We start from the raw sequence: 22,535 nt of genomic DNA, 5'->3' as shown, positions 1-22,535 counted from the left end.
TACATCAATTACAAAAGCAAGAAAGCTCCCATTCTCTATTAAGCCCCCCAAAAGGCTCGGTAGTTTTTAGATAAAAAATCCAATAGGCTTCCAGCCTCAATAATTTCTGATCCAAATCACCTTTTCTTATATTTCTGGGGGGTCTATCTATAATTTGAAAAGACATACAAACGGGCCCCTGATGTTTTTCGAGTATATGTTTGGCTATTGTGTATAAAAGAGGGAAGAATCTGGCATCCTATATATCTAGAAGTCTATATACGTCTAAGGGACAAAGTGAGGATAAACCTTGGCTAAAGTTTAAGGGGACCTACAAATGTGGCCGCACAAGATGTAAATCATGTTCATGGATTAATATATCTAAACAGTTCCAGAGTTCAGTGGTGGGTACTGTATATGATATCAAGGAATATTTTAACTGTATGTCGAAAGGTGTGATCTATTTGGCGACATGTAAGTGTGGGGCCCAATATGTGGGTAAAACCATTAGAAGAGTGGGCACTCGCATTTTGGAACATATTTCAGCAACTGACCGATTGGACACCAAATCTGCAATAGCCAAACATATACTCGAAAAACATCAGGGGCCCGTTTGTATGTCTTTTCAAATTATAGATAGACCCCCCAGAAATATAAGAAAAGGTGATTTGGATCAGAAATTATTGAGGCTGGAAGCCTATTGGATTTTTTATCTAAAAACTACCGAGCCTTTTGGGGGGCTTAATAGAGAATGGGAGCTTTCTTGCTTTTGTAATTGATGTACTTCCTAAAATTTAGTTTTGTTTCTATATCATTTATAGTATTGATTGTGTATAATATACTTATCATTATTATTATTTTTTTACGTTAATAATATTGATTAATATTTAGTTTACTGTTTTTTGGTGTTTTCCTATATTCATCCCCACGTTATGACCTATATTAGTCTGACAGAACAGGATATCTTATACCATTTGACTACTCATAATATGTTGCTATTTAAGTGTTATATTTCTAAAAGTCTTTTATAAGCTTTTTGCAACATTGTTAATATAGATTGTGACAAAGTTCTATTTCCCAGATTAGCCTGACCTGACCAGTAGGTGGCATAAACAGAGAAATTTGTGTTTTCTGATCAAGAATGTCGATCATTATTATATAATTAATGACCTGATTGGTTTAATGTTTTTAGGGGTTGGGTCTTGTGGTTTTATTAACGGTGTTGGGGGTGGGTTTCCCTATGCTTCTGAGGAAGTGGCGAGATGCCACGAAACGCGTCAAGTGTGGGGGATGTCATATCCGCATGTACATTGATCTGATGTTTTTAAAACCATTTTTTCAATAAAGAAGACTTGATTTTTCCACAACCACCTGTGTGCTCCATAGTACAATTGCTGAAACTACGTTAACGAACCAGCTTAAGTTAGCGGTAATTTTAGTGAGTTGCAAATTTTCTGGCTACAAATTAAGTTTGCGAATATTTATGCTATAAAATAGTCTTGTTTTATGTTGTTTATTATGGCATGATTCATGGCCAGATATGTATCTTCAAAACTGCTTAACTTTATAGATATTATCAACAACACAGTAAACAGATTTCACCCAATCAAACATGTATGCATCATATAAATCCACATTTCAATACATCCAGTCACAAGACTTAACCCCTGCCAATAGAATCATATAAATAAAATTCATTCAACTAGTTTTACCAATAAATGCTGTATGCATCATTTAAATGTAGTTTATTATAGGCTGACGAAGCCTTTTGTCCCTCCTAGCCATAATAAATCGTCTTTCAGATGAAAAAGCTGCTGTAGCAGCAGACAAAAGAATAATCCAAAACATCTTTGATTATCCTGTCACTTCTCTCTTCTCCTGTCAGAAATGGCAACAGGAACAGAATGATGAGTAAAACAAGGTGTTATGGAATATTTCCTGTCCCCTTGAGAATTTTCTGGCGGAAAAATAAATAACCTCCACTATATAGATGGTGGTAAAATTTTGCAAATATTCTGGCGTTAATTTTGTCTTTCATACATTTCACTGTTTAGTAAACCAGGCATTAATGTGTATGTAGAGTTATTTTCAGCAAATGTCATAACATATTCTTGCTCAAGAAAATTCACAAATGTATATTTACCGCAGGTTAGTAAACTGGCAAAAACATATTCAGCGACAAATTTGTCTATATTTTGTGCGCATATTTTTACTGTGCTTTAGTAAACGGACCCTTTTGCCTATTGTGCATTTAGAGCTTTGAGCTTGTTAGATACATTAGGTCAACTAGCTGGGGACAATATTAGAGCTGAGAGGATTTTGCTTGTGTGAATGGAAACAATTCTGTTAATATTTTGCTCCCTTACTTTATACAGTAGTTACAGTATGTCGTATAGTATAGAACATTATATTACACTTTTTTTTTTTTTTAAAGGGGACATATAGCATATATTTTCACAATGCAGCAAACCATGTAAAATAAAGTAAAATTGAAGAAATATTCTATTGTATTTTAATACCTTTTGGGTCAAAAACATCTGTATTAGCTTAAAAACTTTGCTCAGCCCACCCCTTTTGCAAGTCCAGGAGTCTCCGGTATCTAACTCAGGAGCCACCGGCACCTTCTGCCTTAGTTACAGAGCTGCAGGAGCCACTGAGAGAGAAATGGGCGTGCAATCATGTCCATCAAGTTCAGATAATCATTGACCCAACAAATCCAGTTTCCGAAAGTCTGTTCTTCAGAAAGCTCTGAATTATGGAAATCTCCCATAGAGTAAATTTAAAGCAAACGGAATTCCATTTTTTTCTATAATAAAACAATACCTTGTACTTGATGGTAGCTAAGATGCATGTATTCATATTGGTGTCAAAACAAGTCTGTTAGATTAGATAATGTTAAAATGATTTCTAGCAGACTTAATGCACGAGGTCCAAATTAGGGAAACCATAGGTGCCAAGGGTATCTGTATAGGATCTATATAGGATCTGTATACATGTATACATTATGTATACATTTTGTATAATTATATGAATATGATTATTTTTACTGATATGCATTATTTGTATTGTATGTACGACAGCGAGAGTGAATGCCTTCTTGTGCACGTTTTGCAATTGAAAAATTTAAGTTGTGCCTTTTTTAAGGAAGGGTGCAAAATGTAAGTGCCATAAACATATTGCCAGCTCTTTTTCATGCATTTTATTATATAACACATACACACATTGGACAGACTTTTTAAACATTTTACAGAGCTCAATACTCAATAACTTTTATTAGGATAAGTAAATCTTAAAAAAATTTAACAACAGTGCCACCTGCTGGTCAGTTTCAGTAGCTGTACAGTCAAAAAGATGTACCATGTTCTCATTTTACTCTGCTCAGAATGTAATGATTGCGATCTTTTCCTGAGCAGAGCAACATCAGAACACTTTTTTTGTTTTCCTTTTGAAGGTATATTTCTTTGACTGTCTTTGATTTTACAGGAACTGACCAGAAAGTGAAGGTGATGGTGATGTTACAAAATGCATTATATTAGCAATCAGTTAAAACCTAAATAGCTCTGAAACAAAATAGATCATGCTAATAGCAAAATGTGCTTGGAAAAGCATCCTGATGAATTTTACGTTCAATTTACATTTCAGGTTTCCTTATCTTTAAGGGGTGGTTACAGTAAGATATAAAAAGTATCTTTAACAGTTGTTTAGCTTGATTTAAAATGAATAGAAAAAAAAAAAAATAATAAAATAAAACAGTGTTACTTGGATTTTCTCTTACATGTCATCAAAATTATTTATCTAGGTCACCAAATTAGAAGACCTTAGAAGGCCTAATTAATGCAATTTGCCCAGGTTTATCCTGGTTAATGAGACTGCAATACTTCACCCCCCCCAACTGAACCCATAAATAATTGTTGAAATGGAAATAGTATTGTAATTGTTTTACATTTCTAAAATAGATACTACAGTGTATGGGCATGGGTCCCAATATTTTATAATTCACAGTCAGAAAATGTGTGTGGTAAGTTTGGACTGGTATTTTGTCGTAGCCAGGATTGTTCTGGTGTGACTTAATAAAATGTAAGTATAGAGATGTGGTTTTGCAAAAAATATTGTTATAAAATTCAAAACGGTATATTTAAATTTTGTTTTTAAACATATAAACTTATTTAGACATATAAGAGTCTACCTGCCTTCCCTGGACTCCAACACACCTAGCACTTACTGTTCCAAGTCTCTGGAGTTCCACATGCCGCTGATGTTTAATGAAATTTTCCAAATCCCTATGCACACAAACATTCTGAAGCAGAGCTCACTGCAGCTGTACATATGCGCTATGTGTCCCCGCCTCCAGGAAGAACTACTAGTAAGTAATTTTATTGAAATATTTACTAGTTTCTCAACCGTTTGGCTGCTTATAATTTGATTATTGGTAGCTGGAGGGAGTTATTTTCCTATGCAGTACTTACATCTTGGTTTACACTGTATATTTATCTGTCAACAATAAAGATCATAATGGGGATTTCCTTCCACTAAACAACAAATCTGAATTAAATAGGCACACCGCTTTGTGATTTGACCAACTCCATCTTCAAATGGCTAAAATTAAACTATGTGTATGTAGAGATAAAGTAGGCTTCAGTGGTGCATTAATGCTTAGCTTGGTGTAAGCTAAGTCAGGGCTGGAACTAGGATAAGCAGAAGATGCAACTGCCTAGAGTGCAATGATAGGGGGATGCTAAGCAGGTACCTGTTAAACGGTCTTCTGCCTACTCCTAATCTGTGTTCACTTTCCTCTGCTGCTCTAATCTTATCTTGCATTACATTTAATAAATAACACTACTACTATATTTTTAACGGATAACTGATCAGTCCAAAAAGGGCATCTCCTGGGTACATAAATAGTCGCCCCATTCCATCTGGCCAGTTTGTATGGTAGCTACATGCAGTTGTTGCAGCCATAGAAAGATACTAGAGGGGTTAAAAGAGAAAAAAATAATTGTAACTATTAGAAGAGGCACAATATACTAAACCAGTAAGACAGTGGGCACTAAGTAAAGTACAATAGTGTTTGCTGAAAGTATCAGTATCACTCTAAAGTTTTTTGTGAAAACTGTACATTTAATTTGTTGAAACTGTTTTCTTTACAGGGTATTGCCCAGATTGATTTGGCTGATTATGAAGATTCCACCGAGATGCATATACAGTGGTATCCAATCCAAATGTACAGCAGCACAGATCCACAAAGGGTTTCTGAGATTGAAGACTGCTTGCAACCTGCTGAAAATGTCACTGAAACAAAAACAGTGAGCAACAGAAATGCCTTTAAATCCCTCTATTTAATACATACTGCAGATCCCTTTAGGGCAATGGCTCTAGGCATGATGTCAGGCATTTATTAGCCCGGGAGATAAATAGTAATAAAATTCTTGGAATTGCTCCCAATTGCACTAGATCTTCAACTAGCTGTAAATAAATATATGTCAAAAGCAACTACTATTTTATAAACTGTAGTAGTGCTTCATAAAAGCACAGACAATTTTGATTAGTGCAGGGTAACAGTTCATCATATGTAAAAAAATATTTTTAGTTTTTGATGCCAGTGGTCCTTTGTGTATGAATATGAACCCATTAATACACAATAAAAACACACAGTAATATGTTTCCAGTTGACCTTAAATTTTTAAAAAATAATTCAATGACAAGGTAGATGCCTCTAAATCAGCACACTACTGATCTGTAAAATTTAAATTATATAGGAAGCCAAAGAAGGAAGTTCAGGCACATTGTTATTGAGAGGATTGACGGAATCCTGCTAGACCATCTTATCAAAGATAAGCAAATTTACCTGGAATGGAAGGGGCTTTTTAAATTAGCACTTCATGCCTTTTGTTTGTGTCACATGTGCAGACTCAGCAGAAAACACTGGGCGGCAAATGTGGAAGGTTTGTTCTAATTATTATGTTAGACATCTGTTTTGATTTTGAACAAACATTTTATCCAGTTTTATTTTAACACTGAATTCTAAGAGGTTTTTGCTTTCTCTAGGATGCAGTGTCCATACTTTTAGCACGGACAACAGCCCATCTTGAAGCAGTAGAGCGGGAGCTGGCAGTAGAGAGGTTTAAACTTGAGTACACAGAAGAAGAGATACTGGAGATGGAGAGGAAGGAAGACCAAGCTGAAGCTATTTCAGAGAGGTATGAATAGTTGCCTTGGTGCAACTGTAGTGGAGGATTTACAGTAAATACATAGCACAACATACACCTGCTGTAATATACAAACATTAGGAGTCACTGTTAGGGATGTAGCGAACTGCCGATTTGGTGTTCGCAACGCCGTTCGCGAACACCGGCAAAAAATGCGAACGTTCGCGAACAGTTCGCGAACTTCGAACACCCGCTAAAATCGTTCGATTCGAACGATCGAAGGATTTTAATCGTTCGATCGAACGATTTTCATTCGAATCGAACGATCGAAGCATTCGATCGAATGCTTTTCATTCGATCGAATGCTTACAATCGTTCGAAAGAATGGAAATCGTTCGATTTTTAGCGGTCGAAGGAATTCGAATGGTCGAATGGTCGAACGATTTGTATTCGAATCGAACGCGAACTCAAAATGCGAACGTCGCGCGACGTTCGCGAACATTCGGCGGACGCGAACGGTCGAAGTTCGCGCGAACAAGTTCGCCGGCGAACAGTTCGCTACATCCCTAGTCACTGTACCTTTATATGGAAACTGTGACTTCCAGTACCCTTATATTTTAAAAATACTTTAATAGATTTTAAAGGGTCAGTGACACCAATACATCAAATATAGCATCACCCTCTCTGGCTCTGGTAATAACTGTGTGTTTGCTTCTGTTAATCTACATATAAATATATAAACATTTTGCTGTGTATCCACCTGAGCTGCCATTTGACTTCCAGGATGACTGTAGGGCCCACATTTGCATGTGATATTAAATATTTTCACTGTAGGGTTTTACAGTTCCTTTACATGTGATTTCCCATAATTTTTCTGCTGATTCAGAACAGGTGGCTTAAATTATGGGACATCAGGTCAGCAAAAGCTGTAGGCTCAGAGGCTGGCTGTTCCTTTTGTATCGAAGCCAATTATTTGTTGCATAAAATTAGTTATTACGTCTCTTCAACTCTTCTATTGACCTGCTAGACAGAGATCCTTAGGGGTATATTTATCAAAGAGTGAAGTTAATAGTGAAGTTCCGCCACTAGAGTGAAATTCCGCCACTCTCCATTCATTTCTATGGGATTTTTATAGGCGTATTTATCAAAGGGTGAACTTTCACTTCACCCATTGATAAATACGCCTTTCAAAATCCCATAGAAATGAATTGAGAGCTGCAGAATTTCACTCTAGTGGCTGAACTTCACTCTTTGATAAATTTACCCCATAGACTACTAAATGATTAATCAGCAATAGAATATATTTCTTTCTATTTCTTGGCAATAGGAGTTGGCAAGCAGACTCTGTTGACAGTGGATGTCATAGTAACTGTAACCAGCTGAGTCCTCATCATTCAGAAAGCTGTTACGCAGACACTATGCAAGGATCTGTACAAGCAGGTCAGGCAAACCTGTACAATCCTGTGAAGACTCACAATGAGCCTGTTAAGGTAAAAACAATGCATGCACTTAATAAAGGTACTGTGGAGGCAGACAAGTGTCTAATGGCAGCAACCTGAATGCCTTTTAGAATGAATAGCAGAGCGTGCCATCACTGTTCTGTAAGGGGCATTCGCATACAAGGACTTTGTGGTTTCTTGTACAGTGCAAGGGTCTACTAGTTAAAGCACGTACTTTATTAAAACTGAATCTTAGAGTTCATAGCTTTTTTATTTGTAGTTTGGTCATAAATGACCTAAGGGAAGCTTCATGTTCCTCTGCACCCACAATGATATACTTATATGTCCTTAATATAATATAACTTGTTATATGTATGTACTTTGTATTTGTCAAATTGTCCACCTTAATACCTGACCAGGAGCATCCTTATAACAAATCATTTCAAATAACTCAAAAAACTTCAAGCAGTGAAAAATATATATACTTTTTTAATTAAATATACCACTTTTCTCATTGTATTTTTTCCTAGTGTCTCAAAACTGGTCCTTATCGTGTGAGCCCTTTGCCCTGCTGGCTTGCAATTTTTACCCTGCTCTTGCAAGAAGGGAGCTTAGAAGGGGGGAGTGGAGGGGAGTGAAGGAGAGTCTGTGACCTCTCTTGACCAACCCTGTTGCTACTTTACTTACCTATGAAATCACTCAGCTACCGCCTGATTTCCGGTTATCTGGCCCTGTCCTGGCCAGCCACGCTTAACCCTTTTACAACCAGCTCCCCTGTTAATTACTGGCTTAATTAGGCCACCTATTTGCATTCTTTTTGCATGATCATCTTAATTTCAATAATATATATATATATATATATATATATATATATATATATATATGTTGTATATTTTACTGTGTCTGCCCCTAAATTCCAGGTGTCCATAGTTTCTGGAGATGTGTCATTTAACAGAGAAATTGTTCTTTTAGCCCAGAGCAATTATTGATATGTTTGGTATAAAAACACTTAAATGCTATCTGCTAATAGGGTTTCTTATAGTTTACTAAAAACAGGTACAAACTATGCACCTTTTATTACATCCACCCCAGAAAAGGATTCCTTTCTCAGACTCTCCTTCACTCCCCTCAACTCCCCCCTTCTAAGCTCCCTTCTTGCAAGAGCTGTTCTGCTTCAAAGTCTCCCTGTCTGCTGACTTACAATAAATCGACAGAGTTGTGCAGCAAAGTTCAAAGGCTCCATTTTCTGTTAGTTGCCTCTTGCGGAGCATGTGCCGTAGAAGCCAATTCAGGACATAGATTAAACTGTGCATGATCCTTCAAGATTCATGTTGCTGTTCTAACAGCAAAAGATCAGAAAACAGGGGAAGATGGCCTCTTTGAACTCTGCTGTACAACTGTAGATTTATTGCTGTTCAGCAGACTTCTAAAAAGAATAGAGGCTGAGGGGAAGAAGCTTGGAGATGGACAGAGGTGTAGGGTTGTTATCCTCTAATACAGTATATTTTCCTTTGGAGTTTGGAACTATTCCATGGATTTTATTACCATGACTTTCTTCTTGGAAAACCAGCAATGCCAAATCTCTATGCACACCGCTGGGGATTCTATTCCTAGAAATCCCAAGTTTAATTTCTAGATGACTTTAAGTTAAATTATATCTGCCTGTCCATTTCATGTATTTGTAAGGATAGCTGGAATATGACTGGCTCTAACCCTAAAACATGCAGTTTTGACACTGATGTATCTTGCAGGTAGATAAAGAGACCAACACCGAGGATGTCTTTCCAGACAAAGTCAGAGATCTTCCAAAAGAGAGAACCCGCCACAGGTCCCGTGGATCTCCATTTGTACGCAGCAGTACAATAGTTCGGTCGCAGACATTTTCTCTTGGTGCAAGGAGCCAGTATGTTTGCAGAGTAAGTATTAAATGATATCCAGTATTACCTAATCTGCCACAGAATACCAGCCTTAACCGCTTGTACTTCAAGTGTTGCTGAACTGCAATTGCTGGCATACTAAGAAAGAAGGGGCAGGTTAAAGACCCTGTTAGCAACAGAAAGATTTTACCTATCTCATTTATTCCTTTGCTATAACTTTGCAGTATGAGTATGCAGTTGATTACATGTATCAATTCCCATTGTCCGTTTGTCGACTCATGCTGTTCTCAATTGACCAGTAACCCCACTGTTATGTCACTGAGAGGCAGTGGCCACCATGGAGTGGCCCAATGGTCACGCATTTAGATAATACAATAGTAATATATAACATGATTTCTCACTCTGTTTCCTTTACGCAAATAGAAAAAAACCTCAGACATGGAATCCCATTTATAAACGCTTAACATTTTTTATCTGATGTCTCTGCTTTATATTTTTAATTAAGCTTTATCGAAGTGACAGTGATAGTTCTACAGTGCCAAGAAAATTACCTTTCATCCGAAATACACTGGAAAGGCGAACGCTACGCTATAAGCAGGTAAGAATAATTGCACATTTAGAAAATCATACAGGACTCTGTCTGACAATTCTCGAAGAATTCACAAGACAACAGATAAACCATTGTCTTTCAGAGCAAGGCACAATCTGCAAATGGAAAAAAAAGGTAGTAACACCTTTACTCAGAGACCTGTGGCCATTCTTCTACGTGCAGAACTACAAGTGTGTATTAGCCCCATTTTTTGCACTTTACACCCTGCCCTGCACATAGTATATGACCCCCCCAGGTGTTTTCAGTGGCACACACTATTATACTTACTAGGTACCTTGATTATCTCACAGTCCTGCAAAAGGGAATATCCTCAAATAATCTGTCTGATTGGATTTGCCTCAGGCTTCAGTGGCACTGTTAACACTTCTTCCAGAGTTGGAATCTATAGAGTCCAAAATCTGGGTACCTTTCTCTTTATAAATGTAAAAAAAAAATACCCATAATTCCCCTGTGGGGTGTTTTATGGAGAAATAACATTACTAGTTGTAGGGCACTGTCATCTCTCAGTTGGCTTTTCCCCACATATATAATATGGCAGTTGTAGACATCACACATTGATGCAGGATAAGGGGGAAATTCACAGCAACAGAAAGAAATATAGAAAAACAACCAGACGGGACAATTTAGTCATATGAAGTAAATACAATAGTAAAGCTATTATTATTCAATGATAGAACTAAAAATGTGAGCAGACAAATACCAACTGGATCCAAATTCACAGACAAACTTACTCAGGGGAGACTGCGAGACTGTATTTAAAAAAAGTGTTGCATGCAAATGTACTTTTTTTCTGTTTCTAACAGTAAAAGAGAATGGTGCAAGCATGAGTTTTAATGATTTTGCCTTACAGCAGTCCTGCCAGTCTTCCATGGCAGAGATCATGGCTCGGACATCCCTTGACCTGGAGCTGGATCTTCAGGCTTCCCGAACCAGGCAGCTGCAATTAAACGAGGAAATAAATGCTCTAGGAGAGCTGAAGCATCGATTGGAAGAGGTACAGCTTCACGGGCAGAGCGATCTTCCACAGTGGGTACTTCGAGATGAACGGTTCCGCAATTTGTTGTTGGAGGCAGAAAGACAGGTATTGTGTTACTGCTGTTGGTGTTGTCATGCTACAAAAATGTAGAGTTTATAGTAGAGATTATAATAAAGTGAAAATGTTACATACAGACACAAAGAAGACAAAACAGTAAAGTAGATCTGGTACAGTAACGCAGGCCTGCTAGACCACCAGGGTGAGTAGCCCTCACAAATTGCAAGTACTCTGTCATTAAGTTGTACCAATACATGTTTTGCCAGGCAAAGTTCAATATGCCCAAAGTTTAAAATTGGAAAGGCATGGTCATTTGTTGGTTAGTTATGCTTCCTTACAGTGCTGGGGTTGTGAATTTGATTTGAATATTTACTCATCTGCAAACAGACTATTTGTTCTTGCCATGCCTGTGTGGGCTTCCTGTGGGCACTCAGGTTTCCTGGATGTATGGCCACTTAACACATTATCTTTCTGCCAATGTATGGCCACCAAAGCTACTACCTGTAGTATACCTGCAGTTTACGGAGTGTTCACATATTAGGGGTAATTTACCTGGACTACAGATGGAAGTGCTTTTGCACCCCTTAGTGATCATTCAAAGACCACTTCCTTACAGGGTCTGGATGCACTCTGCATCTGACACCAGATAAAAAAATTGAAAACAAGGTGCAGAATGCAGCACTCGCAAAATGGAAGGCAGCACTGTCCTTATCTTGGTGTGGCCAAAACATGACTGAATGAGTCGCATGACTGGGCAGTTAATGTCAGCGGTTATACTTTGTTTTGGAGGGACAGAGGCAATAGAAAAGGAGGCGGTGTATGTCTGTTTGTTAAGCAGGATTTAAAAGCTTATATAAAGGAAAAGGTGATGTTAGAAAATGAGAGGCCGAGCTTTTCACTGATTGTAAAGAGTCCTGCAAATTAATTGTAGCAGTATGCTATAGAACCCCCTAATGTAAGCGAGCAGGAGGAGGATAAGCTCCTGATGCAAATAGAAAAGGCTGCTAGTTTGGTGAAAGTCCTGAAAATGGACCCAGATATTGACTGGAGTAACAGTACTCCCAGGTCACTTAATGGGAACAAGTTTACAAACGTGTTGCATGACAATTTTATGGCACAAGTTGTTGAGGAGCCAACCAGACAGACAGGACAGAAACAGCATTTAATCAATATGAACACTTTAATAAATGTTGTAAAACAGCAATCCGGAAGGCAAAGAAAGGAAACAAGGTGCACATTACGGCTGAAGCTAAATCTAACCCCAAAAAGTCTTTTAAGTATATTAATATTAAAAATATGTGGGTTGAGAGTGTTGCTCCTTTAAATAATGGTTGTAACAGATGCAGAAAAGTCAAATGTGCTAAATCAGTTTTTTACTTTGGTGTATACAATAGAGGAGTCAGAGCTCCCAGGCTTACTTCATAGCTGCACTGATGGCTCAATCTAGTCTGTGGCTGACTCAGGATGTAATTCATTAAGCTTTAATAAAAATTAATGTAAACAAGACGCCAGAGCCAGATGGCAATACAACCCCCCCCCCCTGATTCTAAGAGAGCTTAGTTCAGTTTTAGACCGGCCCTTACTTCTGATTGTCTGCGATTTGCTATCACCTGGTACTGTACCTATGGACTGGAAAAAAGCTGATGTCATTCCAATATTTAAAAAGGGATTACGATCTCAGCCTGGCAATTATAGGCCAGTAAGTTTGACATCTGTGGTGGGCAAATTATTTCAAGGTATGTTAAGGGATCACATTCAAAATGTAGTCCTATTGAGTGTGAATATGAGCAGCAATCAGCATGGCTTTATGAAGGATAGGTAATGTCAGACAAATTTGATTGCTTTTTATGACGAGGTAAGTAAGATGCTGCACTGTGGGGGAGCAGTATATGTGATCTATTTGGATTTTGCCAAAGCATTTGATACCGTGCCTCATAAACGACCACATTTCTAAACTAAGGTCTGTTGGGCTTAATGAAGTCATTTGCACATGGATAGGGAACTGGCCAAGGATTGGGTACAGAGGGTGGTTGTTAATGGTACATTCTCTGCTTGGAGTAAGGTTCTAAGTGGGGTCCCTCAGGGCCCGGTATTTGGTCCACTTTTGTTTAACTTGTTCATTAATGACTTAGGAGAGGGTATTATAAGTAATGTACTAGTGTTTGCAGTTGACACAAAACTATTCAATTCCATCCAGCATGCAGCATCCTTGCAACTGACAAAACTTGACAAACTGGCAATCTGGGCAGCTAAGTGGCAAATGAGATTCAATGTTGATAAATATCATGCACCTGGGATGTTAAAATATCCAAGCCACTTATACCCTTAATGGGACTGCACTAGGCAAATCCATAATGGAAAAGGATATCGGAGTCCTTGTAGATAATAAACTTGGTTGTAGCAAGCAATGCCAATCAGCAGCATCAAGGGCAAATAAGGTTTTAAGCTGTATTAAAAGCTCAAAGTACAAGTTGATCCAGGGACTAGTCTGATTGCCATTTTGGAGTCAGGAAGGAATTTTTTTTTGAAGAGGCTTCAGATGTTTTTTTTTGTCTTCCTCTGGTTCAACTAGCAGTTTGGCAGGTTAAAATAGAGTTAAAAGGTTGAACTTGATGGATGTGTGTCTTTTTTCAACCTAACTTACTATGTTACTTTGTATGTTACCTCCTACCATAAGGTAAATACAGGGCCTCCTGCACCAATTTGCATACTGACTGGTAGAGACGTGATCTGCAGGACAGGATTGTGTTGGTTTTGTACACTTTTCACTCTGCCCTGCATACATTCAATAACTTCCAAAGTGTGGCTAAAAATGCAAATACTGTATATGGAAATGTTATTTCAGAATTGGCAAATGAATGTGAAAAATTTAAATAATAACCCTTTTTAATATATTATAATATATAACTAGCTTTCTCCTATAATGAACTTTTGGAGGCTTATTTATTCGTGGTTTTTACACTTAATAAATCTTGACTTTTTAGAAATATTAGAAAACCTCACATTTTTCAAAATTTGATTGTTAGTAAATGGACCCCTTAGTCTTTTGTGGTTCAGTTAAAATTTTTGTTTTTCCCTTGATAAGCAGACGAGACAGACCAAACTCGAACAGCACCAGGAACAAGCTGCAGAGAAAATGCTTAAGAAAGCATCCAAAGAGGTTTTCCATCTTCATTGGCAGAATCAGAAGGAACCATTTCAAGTGCAAACCTTCAGGTATGCCCAATTCCTTCTCCACTATACATACAGTTGAATGCAACAGTTTGGGCACCCCTTGACAACTTAAATATTTAGTTAACCACCGCAGGGATCAGTGTGTTAAAAAAACAACATATATTTTTTCTATGATCATGTTTTTTTCCCTAAGAAAAAGGATCTACTTACATACAGGGTTTGGTAATAACTAGCACAAAGTTTGCCAAGGTGCAGTAAACCATAAACTATACCATTTACTGGTCACCTGTTTAAATGCAAACATCTTATTAGCTGCTACGGGTTACTGCTCCTGGGCAAACTTTTTGCCTTCTTTTACATATGGGGGTAACATAAACCCAATAGGATTGTTTTTGTTTTGCCACCAATAAGAATTCATGCAGCTTAGTTACCATCAAGTACAAGGTAATGTTACTGTTATTACAGAGAAAATTAAATTAAATCATATTTAAAAACGTTTGCTTAAAATTGACTCTATAGGAGATGACTTTCCTATAATTCAGAAAATTTGAATATGGGTTTCTAGGTAAGAGATTCCATACCTGTACATAGAACACCTTCAACAGAGCACAGTTTAGAAAGCAGGCTTTCATGCCACACTGTACAAAAATGCTTTGGCAACAGTAAGTAGAACACAATTCTTCAACCCAATGGACAATATCCTACTTACTACATAAAAAAGCAATTACTGTACAACCTGCCTAAAAGTTCTTTTCATGCATTTCCTCAGGGAGAAGATAGCATTCTTCACAAAACCAAGAATCAACATACTTCCTTTGCCCTCTGACGACGTATGACATGTTTCTATAGAAACACGGAGTATTGATGTTTGTGTTGTCTCCATGAAGTTATTAGAATAGCTACTTTTGTCTTATAAATGTTTCAAAAGTTATTTTTTTGTAAAAAATAAAAACAAAAACATATATGCATATATAAATATCTATAATTATATATTTTATAAAGTGACTGCAGCAAGGCTTGGTTTTTCCTTGTTGTTACCTTGGCATTTGAAAAACAACCTATTTCATAGATCAACTGTCCTGTCGTGTGTACAGTGCTGAGAGTGTTTTATGTGATTTAATAAAGGCTGGAAATCAGAAACAAAGCCAGTTCTGGGGAATTCGCTGGAGTGTAATTTATTTAATGTGCTCTGTTTTCCTTGAAGGAAAACACCTGCCCTAAGATGATTTGGACTGAGTTCCTGCTTTTTGGTGTTCTTCATACAGATGAATTTATCTTGTCTAGCTGGCTTTGTTTCTGGTACCTGAACTGAAATACTTTTTTTGCAGACTGTGTTTTGTTTTAGTAGCTTTTTTGCCGCTTCTCTTTAATGTGTATGTCAGTCTTATTGCTAAGCACCATCTCTCTCTCTACTGTACTGAAATATTATGAAATCCAAATTTGTAAAAGTGATTAAAATGGCATTGCATTTTTCAAAGAAGAGTTTGGTTTGCCGTGCCTGTTAAATGAATACATCACTGATGTTGCTTTTGGTTAAAGTGATTGTGCTTTTATTTAATTATCAGGGATGCTTTTGCTATTTATTTTATAATTGCAGATGGTAATATGAATTGCAGTTGCCTGCAGAAACGAGCCAGATGCATCCAGTTCTGTATCTGCACCACCCAGCTTGCAGAAGTGATGTCACGTGCATTGCTGTGACATCACTTTCACTAGGCATGACATAACTTCCGCCACACACCTGATGACCACCAGCTCTGCTGCTGGATTTAAACAGGTACTCTCTAGCAGCAGCTGTTTGGGTTTTTTTTCTAAAGAAACAAAAATCCATTATATAGGCACCCAAGCCCCCCCCTTAAGTCTGTATCTGTTAAATGCAAAAGTGGGGTGCCATAGGGAGTGATCAGAAAATGTTTACAAAACCATTATACTGCCATCTAGTGACAAGCCAGGTCATGCTCCTATATGTGATTATATGGATATTATTTACTTGATAATCTGTATTGTCACATAATTTCCCTGTTTAAAATTTTTTTTCCATTGTTTCAACTGTTATGAGCCTACCGTTATTTGCTAGCGATTCAGCATTGTTAGCATTATACTGTATTAGCTATTATTCATGCTCATTACGTTAATATAATATCTTAAGTGCCGAAAGTTGCCCATTGTGTAGTACAACAACTGTAGCATTTACTTTAACAATTACAACTTGCACCTAGTGATATTATGAGGCAGACAGATGGGACATTAACATTACTTTAATTTGATTTAATATGCAATAATACTTTGTACTATACAGTTATATGGGAATATAGATATATATATATATATATATATATATATATATATATATATATACTTGTGTATCCAACATTTCGGCCCCTGTTGGGGCCTTTATCATCATCCTTGATAAAGGCCCCAACAGGGGCCGAAACGTTGGATACACAAGTGATGATTTAATAAATGTTTCAAAGGAATTGGAGTGATAGTCCATTCTGTACTATGCTATATTTGACTAGGTACCCACAATCGTATTCAGGAGTAAGAGTGCGAGTTCTTTTCAAATCATAATAAATATATATATATATATATATATAATATATATATATATATATATATATATATATATATATATATATATATACAGGTATAGGATCCCTTATCTGGAAACCCGATATCCAGAAAGCTCCGAATTACGGACTCCATTTTATCCAAATAATCCAAATTTTTAAAAATTATTTCCTTTTTTCTCTGTAATAATAAAACAGTAGCTTGTTCTTGATCCGAACTAAGATATAATTAATCCTTATCAGAAGCAAAACCAGCCTATTGGGTTTATTTAATGTTTAAATGAATTTCTAGTAGACTTAAGGCATGAAGACCCAAATTACAGAAAGATACGTTATCAGGAAAACCCCAGGTCCCGAGCATTCTGGATAACAGGTCCAATACCTGTATATCATCATCATCATTTATTTATATAGCGCTGTCAAGATACGCAGTGCTTTACTGCAGTTATAGCAAACAGGGAATAAATGGTGGATAACAGACAAGGATTACAGAGTACAATAGGGTTTACAAACTAAAAGGTTAGGGTACAATTGAGACATTAGGATTGTATAAACACTTTGTCATTTTTGATACAGATTAATTAAGGTACATCGAATAGGCCTCTTTAAACAGATGGGTCTTTAAGGAGCGCTTGAAAGTTTGGAAGGAAGGAGAAAGTCTGACAGCTTGTGGCAGACAGTTCCAGAGAAAAGCAGAAGCCCGAGAGAAGTCTTGTAGACGAGAATGGGCAGAAGTGATCAGAGGAGAAGTGAGGCGAAGATCAGAAGCAGAGCGTAGGTTTCGTGAAGGAGTGTATTTGGAGATTAGAGATGAAATATAGGGAGCGGTTTCATTATTAAGGGCCTTGAATGTGACTGTATATATATATAGTATAAAACACAATGGACAACCTGGTTACGACAAGGTACCATATGTACAATATGAGACATATTGGACACCCCAGGTCCTTATAGTATCTATAAATTCCCATAGGGAGGAAGCACACCAGACCGGAGGATATGTATGAGAAATTGGCTTGGAAGTAGCCTGAGGAGTTGAATGCACCCTATGGAAAGAAAGTAAGTTGTGTGCCGAAGAAAAATGTGTTTTCCTTATAGTATATATTCACCAATAGGGATTCAATATGTTAATTATATATGAGACATATCCTATTCTCAATTGACCAGCAATATAGAACATGGATAGCTTGTGTGCATATTACTGAAGACAGGCCAGCAATACAGAATATGAATATTAGCATATGTGTATTTGGACTGCACACCAGGCTATCCGTACAGTACAGCAGATAGGTTGAGTGCCTTTACCTCAGACTGGCCAGTGGTACAATACAAGAAAATGGCTTTTGAATTGTGACAGACTAAAATACAACACAGTAGATGGGTCCAGTGCATATGACCCCCCAACAGATGAGTAATGAAGCAAAGAAATGGTGCAATTCAGACTGGAAGTAGTGCCTAATAAATTCCTGCCTACAACTTTTTCAGTATTGGACTGGGACACCAAGGGCCCACCAGAGAACTTAATATCAAGGATCCACATGTCAGAGTGCTATATCCTTTTCTTCTCATTGGCAAAAACCCAAGCATCCTATGAATCATTCTTCACATGTAGCCTAGAAGGCACTGTTTTTTACTTACCAGATTCCAGTTCACTAAAGTTTATGGGAAAAATTTTGTGAATAGAGATATCACAGGAAACAGTGTGGCTGCTTCCAAAAAGATTCATTCAGGTTTTAATTTTCCATTTACATGGTACATAGTAACATAGTAAGTATGGTTGAAAAAAGACACATGTCCATCAAGTTCAACTTTTTTTTTTTTTATTATATCTGCCTAACTGCCAGTTGATCCAGAGGAAGGTAAAAAACCCATCTGAAGCCTCACCAATTTGCCTCAGAGGGGGAAAAAAATCCTTCATGACACCAAAATGGCATTCGGACTAGTCCCTGGATCTACTTGTACTATGAGCTATCTCCCATAACCCTGTATTCCCTCACTTGCTAAAAAGCCATCCAAACCCTTCTTAAATCTAATGTATCAGCCTGTACAACTGATTCAGGAAGAGAATTCCACATCTTCACAGCTTTCACTGTAAAAAACCCCTTTCGAATATTTAGGCGGAACCTCTTTTCTTCTAATCGGAATGGGTGACCTCGTGTCAGCTGGAAAGACCAAATGGTAAATAAAGCATTAGAGAGATTATTATATGATCCCCTTATATATTTATACATAGGTATCGCATTAACCCTTAAGGGTGCTGTAATTCTTTCTAAGAAACGCCCCATGTCAACTCAATATTATTATCAGCCTGATTCTCCAGCTTATCTGTAGCAATACATTTGGTCATTTTCCCTTAACCCATCGCAGACTCCTAAACAAACTCTATTATCGTATATCTTTCTCACTGATGATAAATGAAACTCTAGCAGAACCTGGAAAGGTAGAAAAGAGTTAATTAACTGCCCTCTTAAAAGGGCAAAGTGTCCCCTAAGACCTGGGCCCACCTGAAAAACTCCTGGTACCCCACCAGGCCAGTCTGTCACTGACTGTACACAATACAGTGGAATACAGTCCATGTAAACTGACTCTACTACATTATACTATCATGCCAATGCAGTTCAACAACCCCTTGCAATAGAGATATATCGACATACAGTAATACTGTGAGCTTACCTGGTACTTGCAGTGGAATATACAGATGAGTAGTCCAGGCCCAGATTTGTGGAAAGGCCTGGGCGTCAGGATTTTTGGGGGTGGCATGCTTCCCAACCACACCCACTTCAGAAACAGGAGATACAATAGTTTTTAAATTTACTGTGCACCTATCCCCATTGCTCCAGTCCAGATGATGAAAATTTGTGCGAATAAAGGGGAGGGGATGGAGGCGATAAACGTCAGTGGCCCTAGGGGCACCCACTATGTAAATCCCGCCATTAATGAGTCATTAATGAGATAGAAAATATTTGTGTATGCTTTGTTTTCAGCATATAAAACTCACAGGCTAGGTTTGTTTAAATGCTGACCTCATGAGTCTTTATGCTCAAGAGATTTTGTGTTCTGAGATGAATTTACATTCCTCATTTTTATCTCGTGTTTCTAACGCTACTTAGCTCTACATTTACATATTGAAATGTTGCTACTGAATTCTCACAGTATGGATGCCTGGTACTGACTGAAAATTAATAGGTTGCAGTGTCTGTATCTACATGAACAATAAATAGCTTGACATAAGCATAAGTATGACATTATATTGTAATGGAAAGATCTTAATTATTATAATTTCTATTTTTTTACCTTCAACGTACAAATGCTGAGCAAACAATCTTGTACAAAATAACACAAACGCACATTGAAACTGAGATACAAACATACAGGGGGGGGGTGATTGACTACCAAATTGCACAATTATGGTTACTCATAACAAGCTATCAGATATTTTGCCTTAATTTAGATGGATCACACTGCTACTAGTTAATTGCTCGGGTGCAATTGTTTACAACAATTTTACAACAACAAACATTAATGAATTAGCCCATATGAGTGGAATAAAATTATTCACACACACTGGGATTTAACAAACATAGGAAGCAACCCATAATGCAAAACATGTATTGGTTGCCAAGTTGCAAATCTGATGAATTGACCCACTGTTTGTCACCACAATAGACGTATGCACTGAGCACTAAGATAAATTAGAGATGGAGAGGTGACTGGCACAGAGCATAAATACATACTGTGGCATACAGTGAAAGATCCGCTTATTTGAAGAGGTCACCAACAAGTAGATCTTTCCCCAATATGGGCACCTTGGAGGGTGTTGGTGATATCAGGCTGATAGGATCTTTTGGCCCTAGAGCTCAACAGTTGGATCACAACTGTCCATTGGGACAAGCATGGCATCAACAAGCAGATGCAGTTATCACCCTGATGCAATTGATATCTGATGGTAAGATGTCGGTTTGTTAGACCCTCAGTGCCCCATACACTGGTAGAAAAGAAGCCTACTCTGAAGGAATTGAATCAACAGCTAAATACAGTACTACACTAGAATAGAGAGACAGAGAGAGAGAGGTAAAGATATACACTGAGAGGCACACAAAGTGCGCATCAAATACTCATTGACACTTATATTATACAATGTCCACATTTTGGACATGCCTGGCAGATGTAGGAGGTATGAGAAGAACCAATTCAGCTAGACCTTTTTGCTTAATTTGATGGAGCTTTTTGGCCACCATATGTAGCCAGACTGATGCTTGTTTTAGGTCAACAGCAACACCACCTGCAAAAAAAGCAATTTATAGAACACATAGGAGCCTGTTTATTGTATTTGGAAATCAATTAGGGGCCCATTTACTAAGGATCTAAGTGAATTTTCGAATTCAAAAACTTCGAATTAATTCGAAGTAATTTTTGGGTACTTCGACCATCGTATAGGCCAAATTCGACTTTGATTCGAATTAAAAAAACTTTGAATATTCGAAAATGTAAGTATTGTCTCTTTAAAAAACGTTGACTTCGACACCTTGCCACCTTAAACCTGCCAAATTGCTATGTTAGCCTATGGGGACCTCCTAGAACATTTGGCTAAGTTTTTAGAAGTCTAAGTTTTTTTTTTTAAATCGTTCGATCGATCAATTAAATAGTTTGAATCGTTCGAATCGAAGGATTTAATTGATCGATGGAAAGTTTTTACTTTGATCGAATATGGCCATATTCGATCAAAAAAAAGTTCGACTTTGACTTCAAAAAGTTTTTTTCACTTCGAAATTCGACCCTTAGTAAATGTGCCCCTTAGTGTAGAAAAAGCTGTATAAAATAAATGGCAAATTTATCAAGGTGTGTGTTTTATTTTATGCTGCCTGAATGCAGCATTTGATGCCAATGTATTACATCACTTCAGACAAATATCAATGGGAAAAAAGATAAACATCATTTTCGTCATTATTTATTTATATAGGGCCTCATAGGTCATAACTGTAGCTTTTGAATCTGAGCTGCATGCTAAGGATAAATTGCAAACTCACTGAACAGTTATGTGCCATGTGCCCCCCTTAACATCACTGACTAATTCAGAGTTAGAGAGCTGAAAAGCAGGTCAGTAGTGTTCTGACTGACATGTTATACATCAAATCACTCCAGCCTTTATACATTAAATTTTTTGGCTAACTATATTAGAAACATTATTTATTTTGCACAGCCTATCTATTTACCCAGTTTTTACTGAACTGTTCCTTTAATGCTCAGAGTTGTCAAACATGGTTCTGCAGCTGCAGGGGACTACAAATCCCAGTATGAATCAGTTTCCACAGACTAGGGAATTTTAGAAACTGTAGATCACAACAGCAAGAGGACCAGAAATATTGCATTATATGACATTACATTACTTTATATAAGAAAAAAAATCAACATTAATAAATAAGCGTTTTTTAAAAGTATAATAAGATAAAAAAAAATCTGGAAATTTATGATTTTTAGTTTGGGAATCAAAAATTTAGTGATTTGATATAGTTTAATTGTTTCTAACAGCAATGTTCTCAAATTCCAAATAGTGTTAGCAAACATTGCTGGACTCAGCAGCCACCTGAATTCACTGTACTGAAAACCCTAATCTGCTTTTGCAGTGCAAAAATAACAGGCACCGCTCTGTTATTGCTATAGTTTATGGCTCCAGCTCTGTGTTTCTCTGGCAGCACTGAGAGTCTCC

The 22,535-nt window shown here is 37.2% G+C and overlaps 1 protein-coding gene across 1 annotated transcript in view; it reads left to right on the top strand.

The window, feature by feature from the left end:
* LOC108708904 (protein WWC3-like) overlaps nt 1-15,740 on the top strand; it is a 172,521-nt gene extending 156,781 nt beyond the window's left edge. Inside the window, 10 exon segments of the mRNA XM_041584721.1 lie at nt 2,962-3,137; nt 4,150-4,342; nt 5,127-5,282; nt 6,025-6,176; nt 7,453-7,615; nt 9,316-9,480; nt 9,947-10,039; nt 10,902-11,132; nt 14,173-14,300; nt 15,028-15,740. Coding sequence (XP_041440655.1) covers nt 2,962-3,137; nt 4,150-4,342; nt 5,127-5,282; nt 6,025-6,176; nt 7,453-7,615; nt 9,316-9,480; nt 9,947-10,039; nt 10,902-11,132; nt 14,173-14,300; nt 15,028-15,094 — 1,524 coding nt within the window. The 3' untranslated portion in view covers nt 15,095-15,740.
* The last annotated feature ends 6,795 nt before the right edge of the window (nt 15,741-22,535 follow it).

Source organism: Xenopus laevis, chromosome 2S (assembly GCF_017654675.1).
Source record: "Xenopus laevis strain J_2021 chromosome 2S, Xenopus_laevis_v10.1, whole genome shotgun sequence".
In the NCBI taxonomy this organism is placed as follows: Eukaryota; Metazoa; Chordata; class Amphibia; order Anura; family Pipidae; genus Xenopus; species Xenopus laevis.
Note: the sequence above shows the minus strand (reverse complement) of the source record. Positions and strands in the feature narration are given on the sequence as shown.